General features: G+C 40.9%; 5 protein-coding genes across 9 annotated transcripts; 1 reads left to right on the forward strand and 4 right to left on the reverse strand.

Moving 5' to 3' along the window:
- Positions 1–39: 39 nt before the first annotated feature.
- On the reverse strand, positions 40–1,943 carry LOC108041740 (NFU1 iron-sulfur cluster scaffold homolog, mitochondrial). Its single transcript, XM_017119746.2, has 3 exons — positions 1,814–1,943; positions 1,498–1,754; positions 40–667 (listed from the first exon to the last, which is right to left on the reverse strand). Exons 1-3 carry the CDS (start codon positions 1,879–1,881, stop codon positions 141–143), a joined length of 852 nt encoding a protein of 283 aa, XP_016975235.2. The 5' UTR covers positions 1,882–1,943; the 3' UTR covers positions 40–140.
- A 378-nt stretch (positions 1,944–2,321) lies between these two features.
- On the reverse strand, positions 2,322–5,954 carry LOC108041742 (double-stranded RNA-specific editase 1). Its single transcript, XM_017119752.2, has 4 exons — positions 5,832–5,954; positions 4,006–4,360; positions 3,133–3,719; positions 2,322–3,076 (listed from the first exon to the last, which is right to left on the reverse strand). Exons 1-4 carry the CDS (start codon positions 5,892–5,894, stop codon positions 2,882–2,884), a joined length of 1,200 nt encoding a protein of 399 aa, XP_016975241.2. The 5' UTR covers positions 5,895–5,954; the 3' UTR covers positions 2,322–2,881.
- A 331-nt stretch (positions 5,955–6,285) lies between these two features.
- LOC108041744 (double-stranded RNA-specific editase 1-like) lies at positions 6,286–9,764 on the reverse strand. Of its 5 annotated transcripts, XM_044461438.1 has the most exons (5): positions 9,617–9,727; positions 9,163–9,178; positions 7,975–8,257; positions 7,059–7,663; positions 6,286–6,734 (listed from the first exon to the last, which is right to left on the reverse strand). In XM_044461438.1, exons 3-5 carry the CDS (start codon positions 8,195–8,197, stop codon positions 6,540–6,542), a joined length of 1,023 nt encoding a protein of 340 aa, XP_044317373.1. In that variant the 5' UTR covers positions 8,198–8,257; positions 9,163–9,178; positions 9,617–9,727; the 3' UTR covers positions 6,286–6,539. The 5 variants fall into 5 exon arrangements, with proteins under 5 accessions (XP_044317373.1, XP_044317372.1, XP_044317374.1 ...); XM_044461437.1 differs by lacking the exon at positions 9,163–9,178 and having other exon boundaries at positions 9,617–9,764; XM_044461439.1 differs by lacking the exons at positions 9,163–9,178; positions 9,617–9,727 and adding an exon at positions 8,376–9,139.
- Positions 9,765–10,459: 695 nt separating this feature from the next.
- On the forward strand, positions 10,460–14,345 carry LOC108041749 (solute carrier family 35 member E1 homolog). The gene is made up of 4 exons (XM_017119762.2): positions 10,460–11,038; positions 11,503–11,711; positions 11,782–11,907; positions 13,075–14,345. The coding sequence occupies exons 1-4, from the start codon at positions 10,708–10,710 to the stop codon at positions 13,531–13,533; spliced, it is 1,125 nt and encodes a 374-aa protein (XP_016975251.1). The 5' UTR covers positions 10,460–10,707; the 3' UTR covers positions 13,534–14,345.
- Positions 14,238–16,092, reverse strand: LOC108041750. Its single transcript, XM_017119763.2, has 2 exons — positions 15,254–16,092; positions 14,238–14,637 (listed from the first exon to the last, which is right to left on the reverse strand). Exons 1-2 carry the CDS (start codon positions 15,955–15,957, stop codon positions 14,427–14,429), a joined length of 915 nt encoding a protein of 304 aa, XP_016975252.1. The 5' UTR covers positions 15,958–16,092; the 3' UTR covers positions 14,238–14,426.
- Positions 16,093–16,972: the final 880 nt, after the last annotated feature.

A 16,972-nucleotide genomic window follows, 5' to 3' on the forward strand; every position in this document is an offset into this window, starting at 1 on the left:
AAATGGCTTAAGCTGGTTAGCCAATCAATGCATTAAGAGTTAAGCTTAAAGCCGTAGATTTAATAACACAATCAACTACATATACAACTATTGGTTTCACTAGAGAATTAGCAACGCAAACAGGAGAAAAGAACATCACACTAATTAGGGCCACCGCCCGTCGGCTCCTGCTGCTTGAGCGTCTTGAGGTTCTTCTCGAAACGCTCAAACTCGCTGTCGATCATCCTGTCCGCATCGTCGAAGACCTGCTCCACGGACTCCACCTCCGGGATGTAGAACTGCAGCATGTTCTGCACGCCGTTCTTCAGCGTCACAATGGAGCTGGGACATGAGGAACAGGAGCCCTGCATCTTTAGCTTGACAACGCCGGCCTCGTAGCCCATGAATACGATGTCGCCACCATCCTCCTGGACAGTAGGCCGGATGCGCGTGTCGAGCAGCTCCTTGATCATCATCACCGTCTCGTCATCGTCCTCGAGGATCTCGGTGTCCGCATTGGGCTGGGCGTCATGTAGGACGGGCAAGCCGCTGGCAAAGAAGTCCATGATGACGGCAAAAACCTCGGGCTTTATCAGACTCCACTCGGCGCCCTCCTGTTTCGAAATGGTGACAAAGTCGGCGCCAAAGAACACTCCTCGAACTCCCTCCACGCGGAACAGCAATTTTGCTGAGGAGAATTAAATATTTAAAGAGAATTTATCAATAAAAGGCAACTGTTCTTTAAAATGCATACATGAGGAAAGGAAACTTAATTCAACAAGCTGTATTCTGTCTTAGTTATAACAAAATTGAATTAGTCAATATACCAAGTTGCCAGTTTTTTTAAAATCCTTAGGATATAGATGTCTGATAATCTTATAAAACAGCTTTATCAATATTAGTTTGAGGATATGTATTTTAAAGCAAGTAAGTAATGCCTGCATCCGAAATTTCTAATATCAAAGAGGGATTTGTAATATTTTCAGTCAAAAAGCTGCATGAAATTATTTGTTAATTTATTAACAAATTATTTATGTTGATTTGTCTTACAAGGAAAGAAAGTTAAACTAGGCAGCTAACAAATAATGACATATTATATAAAACGAGCAGCGTATGCGTATATGTTTAAAAACAATGAAGTCATATCGGTTTTCCGAAATATTTGTTGATTTAATTAAAAACAAAATTCCAGATTTTTAAGAACAACCACATATATGGCAGTTTACCCGATTGCTTAAAAACGGCGAAGTTATAATGTTTTTCATTTATTTCTTTCGATTGTTCCTATGGTAAAGTCTTCTGATACAGCCTATTCCAACTTATAAACTACCTGCAATAGAAACAATACTTTTGGAAAAGTTTATGGAAATGAAACTTTGCTTTAAAACTGAGGCTCTACAAGTGAGAGACTGGTTTGTGTAGAAACCGACGGACATGGCTAGATCAACTCGCTCAGTGTAGAAAGTGCCTCCCTCATTGTGCTGCTAACTTTTAACTTTGTTAGTAGTCCCCACTTACCCAAAGGACTGTTGTGGGCGGTGGTTCCGTTGGGGAAGTCGTAGGTGTTGCCCTTTCCCAGGACCTCTACGCCGGGCAGGAACTTCAGGCTGTCCGGATTGGGGGTGTCCTGGGTCTGGATGAACATGCTCCTTCTGCCCGCCAGCGGTAGCTGCATCTGCAGGAGACCACGTCCTTGACCATGGCCAAATGTTGCTTTCAGTTGCGCCGGTTCCGTGTTGTTACGCGTGGAGACGATGCCCGCAAAATTGCGAACCCTGGAATCGGCCAAAATTGGGTTATTCCGGTGGCCAAAACATGTTCATGCTATACTCACAACTGCCGCGAACCCAAGCGCGTGTTACGAACCGTATTTAGAGCCGTTTGGGACAGGAATTTCGACATCCTGTTTGGTTTTGCGTTTGATAATGAAAACTAACGAAAAATCAGCTGTCACCGGGCAGTCTGGCAACCCTGCTGCTAGAGTGCTCAAAAGTACTCAGTGGTTGGGGAAGTTGAATAATGCAGCGGTGACTCAAACCTTAAGTCCAGAACACTTAAAAAAATGTTTCTCATTTTCTTTTTTTAAACAGAAAAAAGCGCTATAGTCGAATTTCCCGACTATTAAATAATTGTTACTCACTGGACACCATATATTGTATATTTTGAATTGTTTATTTTTTTAACGTCTCCTTATTGAGGCTAAAAACATGTTTCTAACAATAAAATTATGTGTGCCTTAAGTATGGCGTTATTTGGACGCTAATAACACATCAATATACTCTCATAAAATGAATGCTTCAATAATGTTTATACCTTTTTATTTTCCGAGAAAAACATTAAGATTGGTTTATTCTTTTAATACTTTTATTAATGTCTTTAATATTGCACCTATACATACCCTTACTTAACGGCTTTGTTGAAAAGTTCTTACTTAGGGGTAATTATACCCAATACTAATTTAAAATATGTGCAAAATGTTTCTAAATCTAGTTGAAGTCAAAAAGGATTTAAGAAATGTACGTTTCTAATCGTTGGATTAAAGGTTTATTTATAAATAACACTAGTGTTCAAAGTTTGACTCTGTCGACATAAATGAAACTGAACAGCGTTTCCAAATTAGCCTTAAAAATATGGTATTTGCCTTTCTGCTGATATTTTGTTCGTATAAAATAGTTTAATTAATCCTTCTTTTTTTAATCTCCCGCTAAACAAAATGTTAATTACATAATCAAAAATGGCCTCATTTCAAGCTAATATAAATTGAAAGGGGAATGCTGGAACCTGCTATTTTAGTCGTATAGAATAAGTTCTATAAATTTTTGCGCATTTGACTTTACGGCCGCAGTGTTTAGAGATGTTGCCGTTAAGCATGGTATGGGTGCGTTTTAAAAATGTCTTAAGCTTAAGTGTCACTTAACGCAAAGTTCGTTCCGAAAAGAGTGTTGCACACTTCCACAGCAACGTTGCGTCGTGCAATCTTCTTCGATCTTCCGCTGGCGGAGAACTCCTGGTTGTCCACCACGATTCCCAAGTCTTGCATCACATTGGGCTTTTCGCCAGAGGATCCATAGTCCACGTAAATGAGCCCCGGACGCATCTACAAAATAATTGATTAGCAATTGTACGCAACAAAACCGCTGTGGGATAACCTACAATGCAGAGAATAGTGGCTGGGTGCATGGTCTCCCAACCGGAGGGCAACTCGGTGCGCACTGGCGGCTTCTTGGGCTCCTTCGGCACCGCTGGAACTGGCGGTGCGGCTTCGCCTCCGCCCGGTTGAGCAGTATTTGCCGACGGATGCATCTCGGGCACAACATAGCCCTCTCGCTCCCACTCTGCAAACAGCTTATAGATGGCAAACGATGCCAGATTTAGCATTGGCAGATCATCCTCCGGTGCGTCAGGCTCATCCTCGTTGGTTTCCATCGGCTCTTCAGAGCTGTTTTCATTGTTACTTGGCTGCAGCCTGGACGGCTTAGGGGTCATTTTTGCAATGATGAAGTCGCGCCAGGCCTTCTCACAGGCCGCATTCTTGGCGGACATCTTGGAGAGACCCTTGCCCTCGTACTGATTGGAGTTCACCGTGACGACGGCGGTGAATCCTCCGTCTGGATTGCTGTCGATGGTGAAATCGCTTATAGTCACGCCCTTCACCTCGTTGAGGGCCATCAAGGCGTTCTTCGGCAGCATGGACTTACGCAGCTGGCGGTTCTGTCGCAGCTTCTTGTCCCGAGTGCGTTCTAAAAATTGGAAAATTTGATGTATATCAAACAAAATCAGAAAATGTTATGTGCAAAATAATATTGAAATATTTTATAATTTCTGTGCCAATTCCGTTACATAGCATATGTTCGCTGACTCTCTAACAGACTTTTAAGAGTCAGCTCTTTGGGCCATGTTAGGCAAGCCTAATTTCTTTGCTTGAACATTTTGACCATCTTTGCTTTTTTCATAGTTCCATGTGTAAAATGTGAATAAATGCCTCTGCACCGTTTACAACCAGCTTCAATGGTTTTCTTCGCTTACCAGACGACTTCTTGCGCTTCTGGAAGATCTTCTTAAAGGGGATCTTGCCGCCGATGCCGGTGCTGGTGCCGCTGCCATTCTCCTCGCTGAGGTCGATGGAGAGCTCCCCTGCGGTATCCGGTTCCTCATTAACAAGCTCCGTCGGCTCCTCCTTGACGATAATGGGCATGGGCAGCTTCCCGGACGTGGAAGCCGCATCCAATTGCTTTGAATTGGCAGGCGAGACCGCCACTGGAACGGCAACTGGGGCAGGAGCCGGTGGCAGAGAAGCAGCCACCGGAGGAGCCTGATACTCCTGGACATTATTGCCCTGCAACGGCGGTTGGATCAAAGGCTTGGCGGTGGCATTGGGATTCTGCGTTTGCAAAAGAGTTTCATTAGCGGATTAGTGGGTGAAGGGAACGAATTTTCGTCGCTTGGTTCCCCTAGACAAAATCACTTGCAGCGGGCTTATCCAGTGTGTTAACAAAAAAGAGACTCGCTGGCCAACGGAAACAATCAAGTCGTCAAGTTACACGAAAGCGTCAGGCTGGTCGGCTGGTCTACTAAAAACCATAGTTCAGGAACTAGCCATGGCCATTCCTGCGACCCGAGTGCTCCGAAACGAAGCTCTGCACCGACGGAGCCACGTGCCCAGCCACTGTGGATTCTCCGGTCATTGCATCCGACCAAGGACTCTGGAATGACTGACAGTAACACTATGCAACCCCATTTCATTTTTGGCCAATGCAAATCCTAGTTTTTTGATAAACCAGATACAACAGTTTGAATATTTTAAATTTGGTTACAGAAGGCCAAACAATTAAGGCAAATTTACAATTGAAATTTACACTGATAAGGTCCAAATTGTTTTAAAAATCTTACACAAAAAAGTTAATTTTACTATGACAAAAATAAATCATTTGGGCCATAAGTAAAAATTAAATATTACTTTTTCTGTATAGAATACAAAAAAGGTAAAAACTTACAGTACAATACAATAACTTGCAAAACAGGATTTAAAAAAAATTTTCAATTTTCAATTTTGAAATTTTTGGCATTTGAATTTGGTAAAAAAAAAAGTAGGATTGAATTGGGCTGTTGCATAGTTTTACTTGTCGATTGTCATGGGGGATGGGATCCTTCGGTCCTTGGTCTGTGTTCATTGCCCGCGTCTCGTTTCGGGCACTTTCGGTGGAGTGAATGGGCATTGCTATCTGACGCAAAACTAATAATTTTAGTTACAATTTCGGGTGAATGCATTTTCAGTAGCCATAAAAGTTAGCGATAACCGCAAGTCCAGCTTGAAACTATCGCAGTGCTGGCCATCTCTAGTTGTTCGAAAGCACGAGCAGAATGGAATGATTGGAATATGTGGGAGGTTTGGGAGGGGTAAAGTGTGGAGGATGGAATGTGGATGCTGGAATTCAAATGGATGCATTGTGGACCTGGACTGAATGCTGGTTGAATTCGGACAACGGTCTGCACTTTCGATTAACCCGCTTTTAGTGGCTATTGCAAATGGATTCACAATTGGGGTGGAATACACACATTTTCATATTGTGCGCTGCAAATTATAGAAACGAAAATGGAATCTTGTTATTTTATAGAATCAAATATGCATGAGTCAAACAAAATGGTTATTTTGCACGTCGATTTTTTGTATTCGTTTTTCTATTTATTCACTTGGCGAAATCGTTATCGTGACGTCAGGCACTCAATACATACACACACTTGCAAAAACAACCAATCAATTTGCAATGCGGCGCTTTTTGGGTGAAAAGTAATGTAAACGCAGTGGAAAAGCGATTGATCCAATGCCGGATTGACCGCTAACTGATTCTTACGTAAATTCCGCCGGAGACAAAGGATTTATTGTTGCCTGTATTTGGACGACGAGCTCGCTTCATCTTGACTTTTTCTTCCAATTTTATCGTTCAACTTCACGTAGACAACTGACAAGTGAGACCGTTGATAAGATGGTCAAAAATACAAGAGCTCTGAAAAATGCGCTAAAAATGGCAAGAAATAGCTAGAAGAAAATACCGCAACATAGATATACATATAAAAATACCAGTTTTCCATTTCAACATATTTTCGACGTGTGAGTGGCAAACGACTGGGCGGTTGGATTTGAATACCAATTGTGCAAATGTACTGCAATTTTGTCTGGTGGGAGTAACAGTACCTTTTGTAATAATTATAAGCCTTTAACCGTTATCCTATAAGCAGGAAAAATATTTTTAAGTTTGAAAGAATTAAAAATTCGACTCACACCATATTTATTAGTAAGAACAACAATTTAATTTCATGTTGTTTCAACATGCAATATATTTTCAATTGATAAATCAATCCGTTAAAATAAAAATACAAGTAAAAAATGCAGATATTTCTGCATTATGAAAATTTAAGTCATATACAATTTCAATTGCATCCCTATAAATGGTTTTTAGACAGTTTACAGTTTTGGTAATTATGTCGTCTATACTGTGTTACTTTGAATCATTTGTTCAGATTCAATTGTCTTAGGTGTGCTTATTTCAAACAGGAGCTGCTTATTGCTCCTCGCAGATGAAGTTAGTTTCAAACAACGCGTTGCACACAGTAGCGGCCACATTGCGACGGGCTATCTTCTTCGATCTTCCGGTGCCGATGAACTCCTGATTGTCCACTGTCACGCTTAAGCACTGGGGCATATTCGGCTGGTCTCCGGGCTCTCCAAAATTCACGTACGAGATTCCGGGGCGCATCTGAGGATAGTTTCGCAATTATGAAGTTTATACACTTGCTTAAAAAATACAGCAGTCGTTCCTTGACAAAACTTATAAAACCTTTAATTAAGTTAAATAGTATAATAAGACTATATATCGATTTCACTCGACTATTTTGGTTACATTAAGCTATGATAGCCAAAAGAGAAGGGTTTCTGAATTTATATGCTTTATCTTGATTGTTTGGTATACTAAAAAGTCGACTGTTTTTGAAAAAGAATAATCTGCAATAAAAAATAAAAATAAGAAACTCTGTCACACCGAAAGATATCTGATTGTATGTTTAAACAATATTATACCTACAATGGACAAAAGTGAGGCCGGGTGCAGAGTCTCCCAGCCAGCGGGCAGCTCGGTCCGGATTGGCGGCTTCTTGGGCTCCTTGGGCCCCACGGGCGCCAGTGGTGCGGTTTCCTTTCCATCTGCAACAGCAGTGCTGGCCGAAGGATGCATCTGCGGCACCGGGAAGCCCTCACGCTCCCACTCGGAAAACAGTTTGTAGATGGCAAACGAGGCCAGATTCAGCATGGGCAGCTCATCGTCCTGGGACTCGGCATCGCTCTCGTTCGTCTCCATTGCGTCGTCCTCGGCATGGCCGTCCGCAGTCACCTCGTCGCCACTGACGGGCTTTTGCTTGGGACTCTTGGCCTTCATCTTGGCAATGATGAAGTCGCGCCAGGCCTTCTCACAGGCCGCATTCTTGGCGGACATCTTGGAGAGACCCTTGCCCTCGTACTGATTGGAGTTCACCGTGACCAAGGCCGTGAATCCGCCGTGCGAATCACTTTCGATAATGAAATCGCTGATGGTCACGCCCTTCACCTCGTTGAGGGCCATCAAGGCGTTCTTCGGCAGCATGGACTTGCGCAGCTGGCGGTTCTGGCGCAGCTTCTTGTCCCGGATGCGTTCTAAAAATGGAAAAATGGCACATCGAAATAATGTCTTGTATATTTATAAACAAAATAAACAAAATGTCTGTACCAAGCTTGAGCTTAGGGTATAATTTTAAATTTAAAGGAATTTCCGAATGAATTTTTACGAGAGAAAAGCATAAAAAGAACTTGATAGATGCCAACCTTCTCGAACAATTCTCTGTTTAAAATGATAAGAATTTTTAAATTAGATATTAACTATACAATAGATCTTTTAATACATTATGATATAGAGTAAAATAATTATATTATTAAGGTTTATGATTTAGATTAATTGCCAAGCTTACCGGAGGACTTCTTGCGCTTCAAGAAGATCTCCTTGAAGGGGATTTTGCCGTTGCCACCATTCTTCGTGCTAATGTCTACATAGACATTCTCGACTATGGCATCGTCCATGGAGTCCGCTCTTTCCTGGTCCGTATTGTTCTCAGCCGGGGATTCCGTGGTCTGCGTTTTCTCGACTGGAGAGTCCTCGGCCATCTCGTCATCCTCTTTGATGGCACTGTTCATGGGACAGGCATCCGGTTTCTTGCCAGGCACGTTTTTTCCCGCTCTAACCGAATTTGGATTCTGTTTTTGGAAAAAGCGTCGTTAGTAAACTGATCAATGGATTGTTAAACTTCTGTTTCGTTTATTTTTTGTTTTCCTGGAGGAAAAAGAAAGGAAGAATCACGGATAACTCGTTTACCAATCGAACTCCTCGTGCAGGCCAGTCGCGGGTCTTCTACAGTCCCTCCAAAGGAGGCTCGCTGGTCTACTAAAAACCATAGTTCAGGAACTAGCCATGGCCATTGCTGCGACCCGAGTGCCCCGAAACGAAGCTCTATGCCCAAGGAGCCACTTGACCAGCCACTGTGGGTTCTCCAGTCATCGCTTTTGGCCAATGACACTCTTGAGACTGACAATTTCACTTTGTCTGATCAATTAAAAAAACCAATTGACAAAATGTATAAGGGAAAATCTTGTAGAAAAAAACAAGTTTTTTCAACTTTAACTAAAAAGTCAAGAAGTCAAGACGGATCGAAAAAACTGATAAATTTGAAGTTTTAGGTAGAAATGTTGATTTTTAATTCAACAGGACTATATATAAAACTTTCAAAGCTAACTATAAAAATCATTCAAATTTGTTTTGGCCTGTGTTCATTGCCGGCATCTCGTTTCGGGCACTTTCGGTGGAGTGAATGGGCATTGCTATCTGACGCAAAACTAATAATTTTAGTTACAATTTCGGGTGAATGCATTTTCAGTAGCCATAAAAGCTGGAAACTATCTCAGTGCTGGCCATCTCTGGTTGTTCGAAAGCACAAGCAGAATGGAATGATTGGAAAATGTGGGGGTGGAGTGTGGATCCTGGAATTCAAGGGGATGCATTGTGGACTGGATGCTGGTTGAATTCGGACAACGGTCTGCACTTTCGATTAACCCGCTTTTAGTGGCTATTGCAAATGCTTTCACAATTGGGTTGGAATACACACACTTTCTGATTGTGCGCTGCAAATCATATAAATAAAAACAGAATGGCCGTTAATATAGAAATTAATTAAGATGCTATGAATGTTAAAAATAGTTTGTGTAGTTTTGTTTAAGTTTTTCAAAGTATTTACATACGTATGTACATATGTACATATGTATCATAAACAAAATGTGATGCTGTCCGAAAAACATCAGATTGATGCACTTGCTTGATCACATGTAGACAACTACCTTTACAGTGAATACTCTATTATAAACATTTTTTTTAGTAAGATAATAAAATAACAAAAATGTAGAAATCTAAGGCAATTTATAATTGTTTTTTTTTTTGTATTTAAAATAATTCAATATAATAGTCAAAAGTTTATTTACTCTTTCTGCTGCACCCAGCGTTCACTGTATTTATGTATCTGGGACCCGCTTCAAATTTTGCGCCACCCTCAATAAAAAACTTACCTGAAGGCCGCCAGAAGCGTAGGCAGCCGATGTACGACGCAAACGGTTCATTGTTTTTATTTTTTTTCTCTTTTAAACACAGGTATTTTTATCGCCCTTCTATCAGGCAGAATTCCTTTACTGCCCAAATATTAGGGCTGAACCTGGACTGTCAAAAGGACTTCAAAAACATCGATATATTTCATGCTTTCAGTGTGACCCTTGCTTTTATTTATTTTCAGAAGCTTAATATGTTAATCTCACACAACACATCATTGAATTTGTAAAAGACTTATTGACTCTATTGATCTGTTTTAAAACCACTGTTCGGTTTTAATTTTATTTAATTCCATGGGATAATAGACATAGGGAGTGATCTGATTTTGAATTGTGAATTCCGCCAGAACTAACTCTGTAGGATTACCATATAATGTTATTTGAATACTGGCAGTTTTGAAATAAAAGAGGATTCTTACGCAGTTTAGTTTATCGGTATACAAGAGTAGAGGTTTATACTTTAGATTTAGGAGTTTTTCATCAGTTTGGGAGGAATAAGTTTTAGGGAGTAAGTTTAGTTGTTTTTTTCGTAAATTTGAATGTCGTTTTTGTGTAAAAACATGCAACTGTAAAGCTAGCTACGAAAATTTTAAATAAAGAATACGCCGAAAAATAACAGACAAAATAACAGCCCACTGTTGTTTCTTATTGTTATTCACAACTTTATTTTAAATTATTTTTATTACTTCTTTACCAATTTTAAACTTACCTCGCGTTTAAGCTTACAAAGAAAAGTAATTTTGTTTATTGAAAATGCATAGTTTGTTCAAAAGCGTTTGGGGGAAAACAGATGCAGCATCTGGTCACACTGTCCTTAGTACACGTCGAAAACAAACAGACCAGACGACAACGTTTTAAAGCAAAACAGGCGCAATGCAATAAGCCCCGTGCGTCGAACATTTATCAGACCGCAGGTACCAGGCCAGACCTACCATCTCCAGGATCAGGCCTTGCCTCTTGCCACTGATCCGCGGCAAAATCGGCACCCGCATCCGGACTCAAGCGACGAGAGCAAGAGCACGGGCAAACCCCGAGAAACGGAACTCGGACCAAAAATGCTGGGTGGCAAGCGGACGGGATCGCGGCACATAGCCGTTGTGCTGCTGATGTGCCTCTTCTGGTACGTGATCTCCTCCAGCAACAACGTGATCGGCAAGATGGTCCTGAACGAGTTTCCCTTCCCGATGACCGTGACTCTAGTGCAACTGTGCAGCATAACGCTGTACAGCGGGCCCTTCTTCAACCTGTGGCGCATCCGGAAGTACCAGGACATCCCGCGCCCCTACTACTACCGCCTGATAGTCCCACTGGCCCTGGGCAAGCTCCTGGCCTCCGTCACCTCGCACATCTCGCTGTGGAAGGTGCCAGTTTCCTACGCGCACACGGGTGAGTCGCGTGCCCGCCAAACTAGTGATTCCCAACACGTCAGCAGAATCTGTCTAATGTGTCTAAGAGACTAATGGGTAGCCCATCCAATAGGGGTACAACCGATAAGATCTTGCGACGTATTCATGGTTTGGTATCTGTTAAATGATCAAAACTTCAATGAAAAGATAAAATATTAAAATGTCAATGATGCTATGGCATTTAAAGTAACTTACCGTACAAAAATGATTATATCTCTAAAATGATAAAAACTATTTTGAATGTTGTAATTAGAACTCTGAATGAATGATCAATTACTGTGTTGATTGCGCATTGAGTGTTTTATAATTTATTTATTTAAAGTAGACAAAACGCATACCTCTTGAATATTAATGGTTTTAAATGGGAGCTCTTCGGTATATTAATGAAATTGTTGAGCTACTAATATTAATGAATAACATTTTACTTGTTCTCTACCCCTCCAGTCAAAGCCACAATGCCACTGTTCACCGTCGTTCTGACGCGCCTCTTCTTTGGCGAGAAACAGCCGACGCTCGTGTACCTGAGCCTACTGCCCATCATTACGGGCGTGGGCATTGCCACCGTCACGGAGATCTCCTTCGACATGATGGGCCTGATCAGCGCCCTCATCTCCACGATGGGCTTCTCCATGCAAAATATCTTCTCCAAGAAGGTACAGTTCTCGTTTACCCTGTGATTTGGGGCCACTCTAAATTTATTTGTTTCTTATTACCCCCTGGCAGGTTCTCAAGGACACCAACATCCACCATCTACGGCTCCTGCATTTGCTTGGAAAGCTGTCGCTGTTCATCTTCCTGCCCCTCTGGCTGTACATGGACAGCTTTGCTGTATTCCGCCACACGGCCATTGTAAGTGGGAAACCTGGAGGGTCGTTAGATCTGCGGAAACTTGGGGCAATCTTATCTTCATAATTGTCTCTTTCGTACAGATAAAATTCGATAGGGGGATACTTTAATTAACAGTAATCGGGTGAACAAGCTGGAAAACAAAAAAAAAGTCTTGCTTTGATTTAACCATTTCAAGTTATTGTATATTAACAAGAACTTCTCATTTTAAAGGAACACCAAACCAAAAATGTCTCAATACTATCCATTTTTTAGTGTCCACGTTTCCAAATAATTCATAATACTTATGCACGCAAGTGTACTAGAAATGTCTAGAAACACTTGTGTTTGCCTTCTTGTTTACTTATATAGTTTTAATAATTCTACACAGTTAAACGCTCAACAAAGACAGCGTGTTCTGTGGTTTATTTTCCATTGCCTGTTTTCGGTCATAGATTTATTTTGTAATATAAAAGCACTTGGGCAAATTAGACTGAAAGGTTTTGTTTCTTTCCAAAACTTAGAAATATTTTATTAATAGCAATTACGACAATGCTAAGTGCTTACGCTTAAGAAAAAATATTTTTTTTTGGGAATGGATTTAAAATTTTCCGTGTCGAATTTCCAAACTTAAACCACTTTTAATTTGATATGCTGATATTAGTTACTATTTAAAACTATTATTAATTTATCCTCCTAATTTGATTTGATAGTACATAATGCGTGCTGCGATATAGAAATTAAAGCCCAGGAAGAATCAAAAATGTTTCAATCAATTTTTGTTTTTAAACATTTTCACAGTATGATTCTAATAATTCATGTTTCTAAGTGAGATCATAGCCGTGATGGAAACATACTGTTGATTCATGCAGAGCTCTAATAAAAATGTACAAGCAACACGTTAATAATAAATAAGGCCTTAAAAACTAGGAGCAACAGACCATTTAACGATTGAAAGATTAACATCAAATTGAGATAAAGTGATTCCAATGAAGCCAAACTGCATGTTAACCTTCTCTGATAGATTACAAATACACCCTAAACATGGTACCGAGAAATCGGGCAATGTAACGAAATGACATAACTTATTATGATAAAATAGAAGAAAACTAATGAATCCAACAAATTATTAATTATTGCTTCCGTATTTTTAAAGCCTTTCCTAACACTTACGTGTTTTTCCTTTTACAGAAAAACCTGGACTACCGGGTGATTGCCCTGCTTTTCGCCGACGGTGTCCTAAACTGGCTGCAGAACATCATCGCCTTCAGCGTCCTGTCACTGGTCACTCCGCTCACATATGCGGTGGCCAGCGCCTCGAAGCGGATCTTCGTGATCGCCGTATCGTTGCTGATCCTGGGCAATCCGGTGACGTGGGTCAATTGCCTGGGCATGACGCTGGCCATTGTGGGCGTGCTGTGCTACAATCGCGCCAAACAGATCACCCGGGGCCGAGAGCAGCCGACACTGCCGCTGTCGCAGAACAGCAATGTAAAGTATTCGCCACTGTCGCAGCAGACGGATCCGTATTACCGGGGATCGGTCAACGGAAAACTATCCAATGGGCTGCACAGGGCGCCCGGGAACAGCCTGCTGGCGAACGGCAGCGGAATGCCAAGCGGAACGGCCACGCGGCTGCTCTTTGTTTAGTTTGTAGTTAGTAAATGTATCCAATAGACGGGTTAGCTGAATAGAATTAACCCGTGACCGCCACCACCCGATCCCCGACTCTCTCCCCTTCTCTCTTTCTATATGTATGTTTAATATATATATATTGAATACGTTTGACTAAAGAGGCACAACTCTAATTTATATAATATTAAGGACGAAGCAGGATTTTCAATTGTATATAACAAGGAACTTGTAAATTTCTGTGTTTCAAAACATTTGCTTCTATGCACAACACAATTAGAAGACAATTGATTTTTGAAACATATAAGTTTGTCTGTCTTATTAGATTGATATCAAAGAAGAAAGCAAGATCTGACGGTGCTAAAACAAAACGGCTAATGACTAGTATTTAAAGTAGATTGACTAAAAGAGTGTTTTAATATTGAATATTGCTGGAATACTTTACAAACTTCACTTCATGTTCTATAAGAGTTCCATGGAAGTCTCGAAAAGAGAAGAAAGACACATTCTTACACATTCTTTTAGTAAATCAACTCGCAGATGTTGTGCCGGTTGAGTCAAAGGTGCGTGATATATGTATTGTATGTTGATCCAGAACGCAAAGCATTGCTGTAAATTAAATGTATTTTGATATTGTTTCGGAGGCGAGGCGAGTATGTAAATAGGTAGTTTGAGTCCCCGTTTTCCATATCCCCCATCGTCCATCGCCCGCAAGTTTCGAATTTGTTTTTGAATTTGATTAAGCAGTAAAGTGTATTCAGACAGCGTGAGCGCATGTAAAATGCCGAAATAAAATTGTTGACCATGTACATAGGCATAGCAAATGCAAATCACCGTGTGTACTTCTTGACCTAACCTATTTGTCCAACGGAATGTCCACCACCGCCGCAGTCCAACGGTGGATGGAGCGCCTACGAGGGATTGGGCACCAGCTTGATCCATTCGTTGACCACCTCCTTCTGGTACCCGATCCGCTGGAGCAACGCCTCCGACCGCCAGTTGGTGGCCACTATCCAGGCCGTGAGAGTGACATCCTCGCCCCGGGCAATCCTTCGGGTCATCGCAGCGGCCAGGAGACCACCCAGTCCCCTTCGCTCCGCCTTGGGCAGTACTTTGAGCATGCTAGAAAGGTAGAACATAGATTAACAGAGTTTTGAATTTGTACATTGTTGCGGCAGCAACTAGTTTAAAACCTATTTAATTATGAATTCAATTTAAATTACTAAGTCTTAGAACAATGATAGAGATAAAGTTACCAATTATTTTTGATTAAACTTTTTTTCATATTTTGATAAAACAATTGGTGTGCAATTAAATTTATTGGTTATCTAAAAACGATTTAGACACCTTTGACAAAAATTAAATCTTTGCTTATATTTAATTTTCAAATATTTTGAAACTTTGTATCTTCTTTGTATCCAGTTTCTTGATACATTTTTGAGCTTCTGTATATAAAAAAAGATTAAGAAGATAGTTAAATTTTGAAGTTTTTAAAATTATAAGTTAATTTCCATATTTGAAAATAAAATATAAGCAAAGATTTAATTTTTGTCAAAGGTGTCTAAATCGAAAGGAAATAGAAAAACTCTATGAGTAAATGAATATGAAATGTAAGAAGACATCTCTATTAATCAAATAAATATTTGTAGATAACCTAAGCAATAACGAAGCAGTGCCAAGTAAAAGGTAAAATATTTTTGAAAAATAATGTGTAATATAGTATTTTAGGTATACGAACCCCAGACCGGAGAAGTCGTTCTGGAAGATCCAAGCAATCAGTTCGCCAGTGTCGCTGCGGCACACTCCCAGGGATTTGTTGAAGCGGATCAGAGCCCGGAGATAGGTGAGTGAGCCCTCGCCCTTGTTGGGCCAGGTATCGTGCACCATGGCCGCATCCTCATCCTTCAGCCGCCGGATGTCGAACTCGGAGAGCAGTTCTGGAACCTCCACACTCGAGGCACCCTCATGCGGCAGGACCATTCCGAAGCACTGGCGCGGCTGAATGGAGGTGACACCGCGTGCGGCGACCAACTCCTTGATCCGCTCACAAAAGCCCAGATCCACGTTGGTCAGCAGGGCGCCCTGGGTCCACTCGATGAGCTGGGTTTGCTCCAGGCACTCCCACAGCTCCGCAGCTCCATCCGGCTGCCAGCTGAAGAAGGAGACGCTCTGCACGATGTCCCGATGCAGACTCACATAGGTGCCCCACTGCCGGAAGTCCCCCTTTCGGTGGGTGAAGAACTGCTTCCGCAGGGATATGTAGTTGGGATCATCGCGCGATACCTTGGCCTCGTCCAACTGTCGATCCCACTTGCGCTGATTGTAGATCAATAGGTAGTGGAAGTTCTTCACCCCATATTTGGCTTTGTACAGATCGAGCAGTTCGTCCACTTCACCATCGCTAAGTGGCCGCAAGATATCACCGTCCTTATCGATGTCCATATTCAAATCCTATATCTGTCTGTCCGCCGATTTTGCTTTATTCTGCGTGTGGCTTCCGCCTGCCCGACTTTTAATGACTGGCGAGCCGACGGCAGTAAGCACGTCGCTATTAATTCGCTAGTTCAACTACTTAATTCTAATTCAGCTGATTAGATTTCTCTCGTTCGCCCAGGGGCGAAATTCATGAAATGAATGTAGCGAAGAAGGGCGCTAAAAAAACCTCTTGTAATTTTAACAAAAATTATTTATTCATTTGATTTTAACCTTAAGCGATAGTAACTCATTAATGAACATCAATCGTATCCTACTATTACTTAAATAATTACCAAGGATGGCAAATAATACTCAATGAAAAATAAATGTATACTTTTTAAAACTACTTAAAGTAAATAACTTTTTAACTTTAAACTTAGGTAATTTAAGAACTTACAAATAGATTACGTTCTTCGTTTAAAAACTATGCAAATGTATTTGTTGTTGATTCGTTTTTAGTGAGTATTTCAAAATTGTTTCGAATTATATTGTTCAAAATTTAAAGGTCCGATGCTTTTTGGGACGGCTGGTTTAAAAACTGTGGAGTTTTTAATGTGTTTCGACGTTTATTTGCTCAGACCTAAGAAAACCAATTTGTTAAAGCCTATTCTTCGGTTGGTTTTTGATCGCTTAGTCAAAGTTGAGTAGGTTTATGTGAAACCCACTTAATTTGGTATGGAATTTGCTTGAACGAGCATTCGATGACTCCCTGATAAAACCGGTAACTGAAATTTGGAGAATATGAACCATGTAGCTGTATAGAGCACTACATATATATAGCCGATCGATTTCAAACTACGCCCCTGGCAGACGGAACTCAAGCCGTTGATGACGTCGTTATCGATAGGCATTTAAATATATGCGCGCTTATCAATTGAGTGAACTTTGAAAATAGATAAAGCAAAGTAAAAAAATAAGTTACGCTAATGGTTATTAGTTGTATGGAAAACAATTAATTAAACTAATTGTTACTCTTAAATTT

This window comes from Drosophila rhopaloa, unplaced genomic scaffold (genome assembly GCF_018152115.1).
Source record: "Drosophila rhopaloa isolate 14029-0021.01 unplaced genomic scaffold, ASM1815211v1 contig_3, whole genome shotgun sequence".
Classification (NCBI taxonomy): Eukaryota; Metazoa; Arthropoda; class Insecta; order Diptera; family Drosophilidae; genus Drosophila; species Drosophila rhopaloa.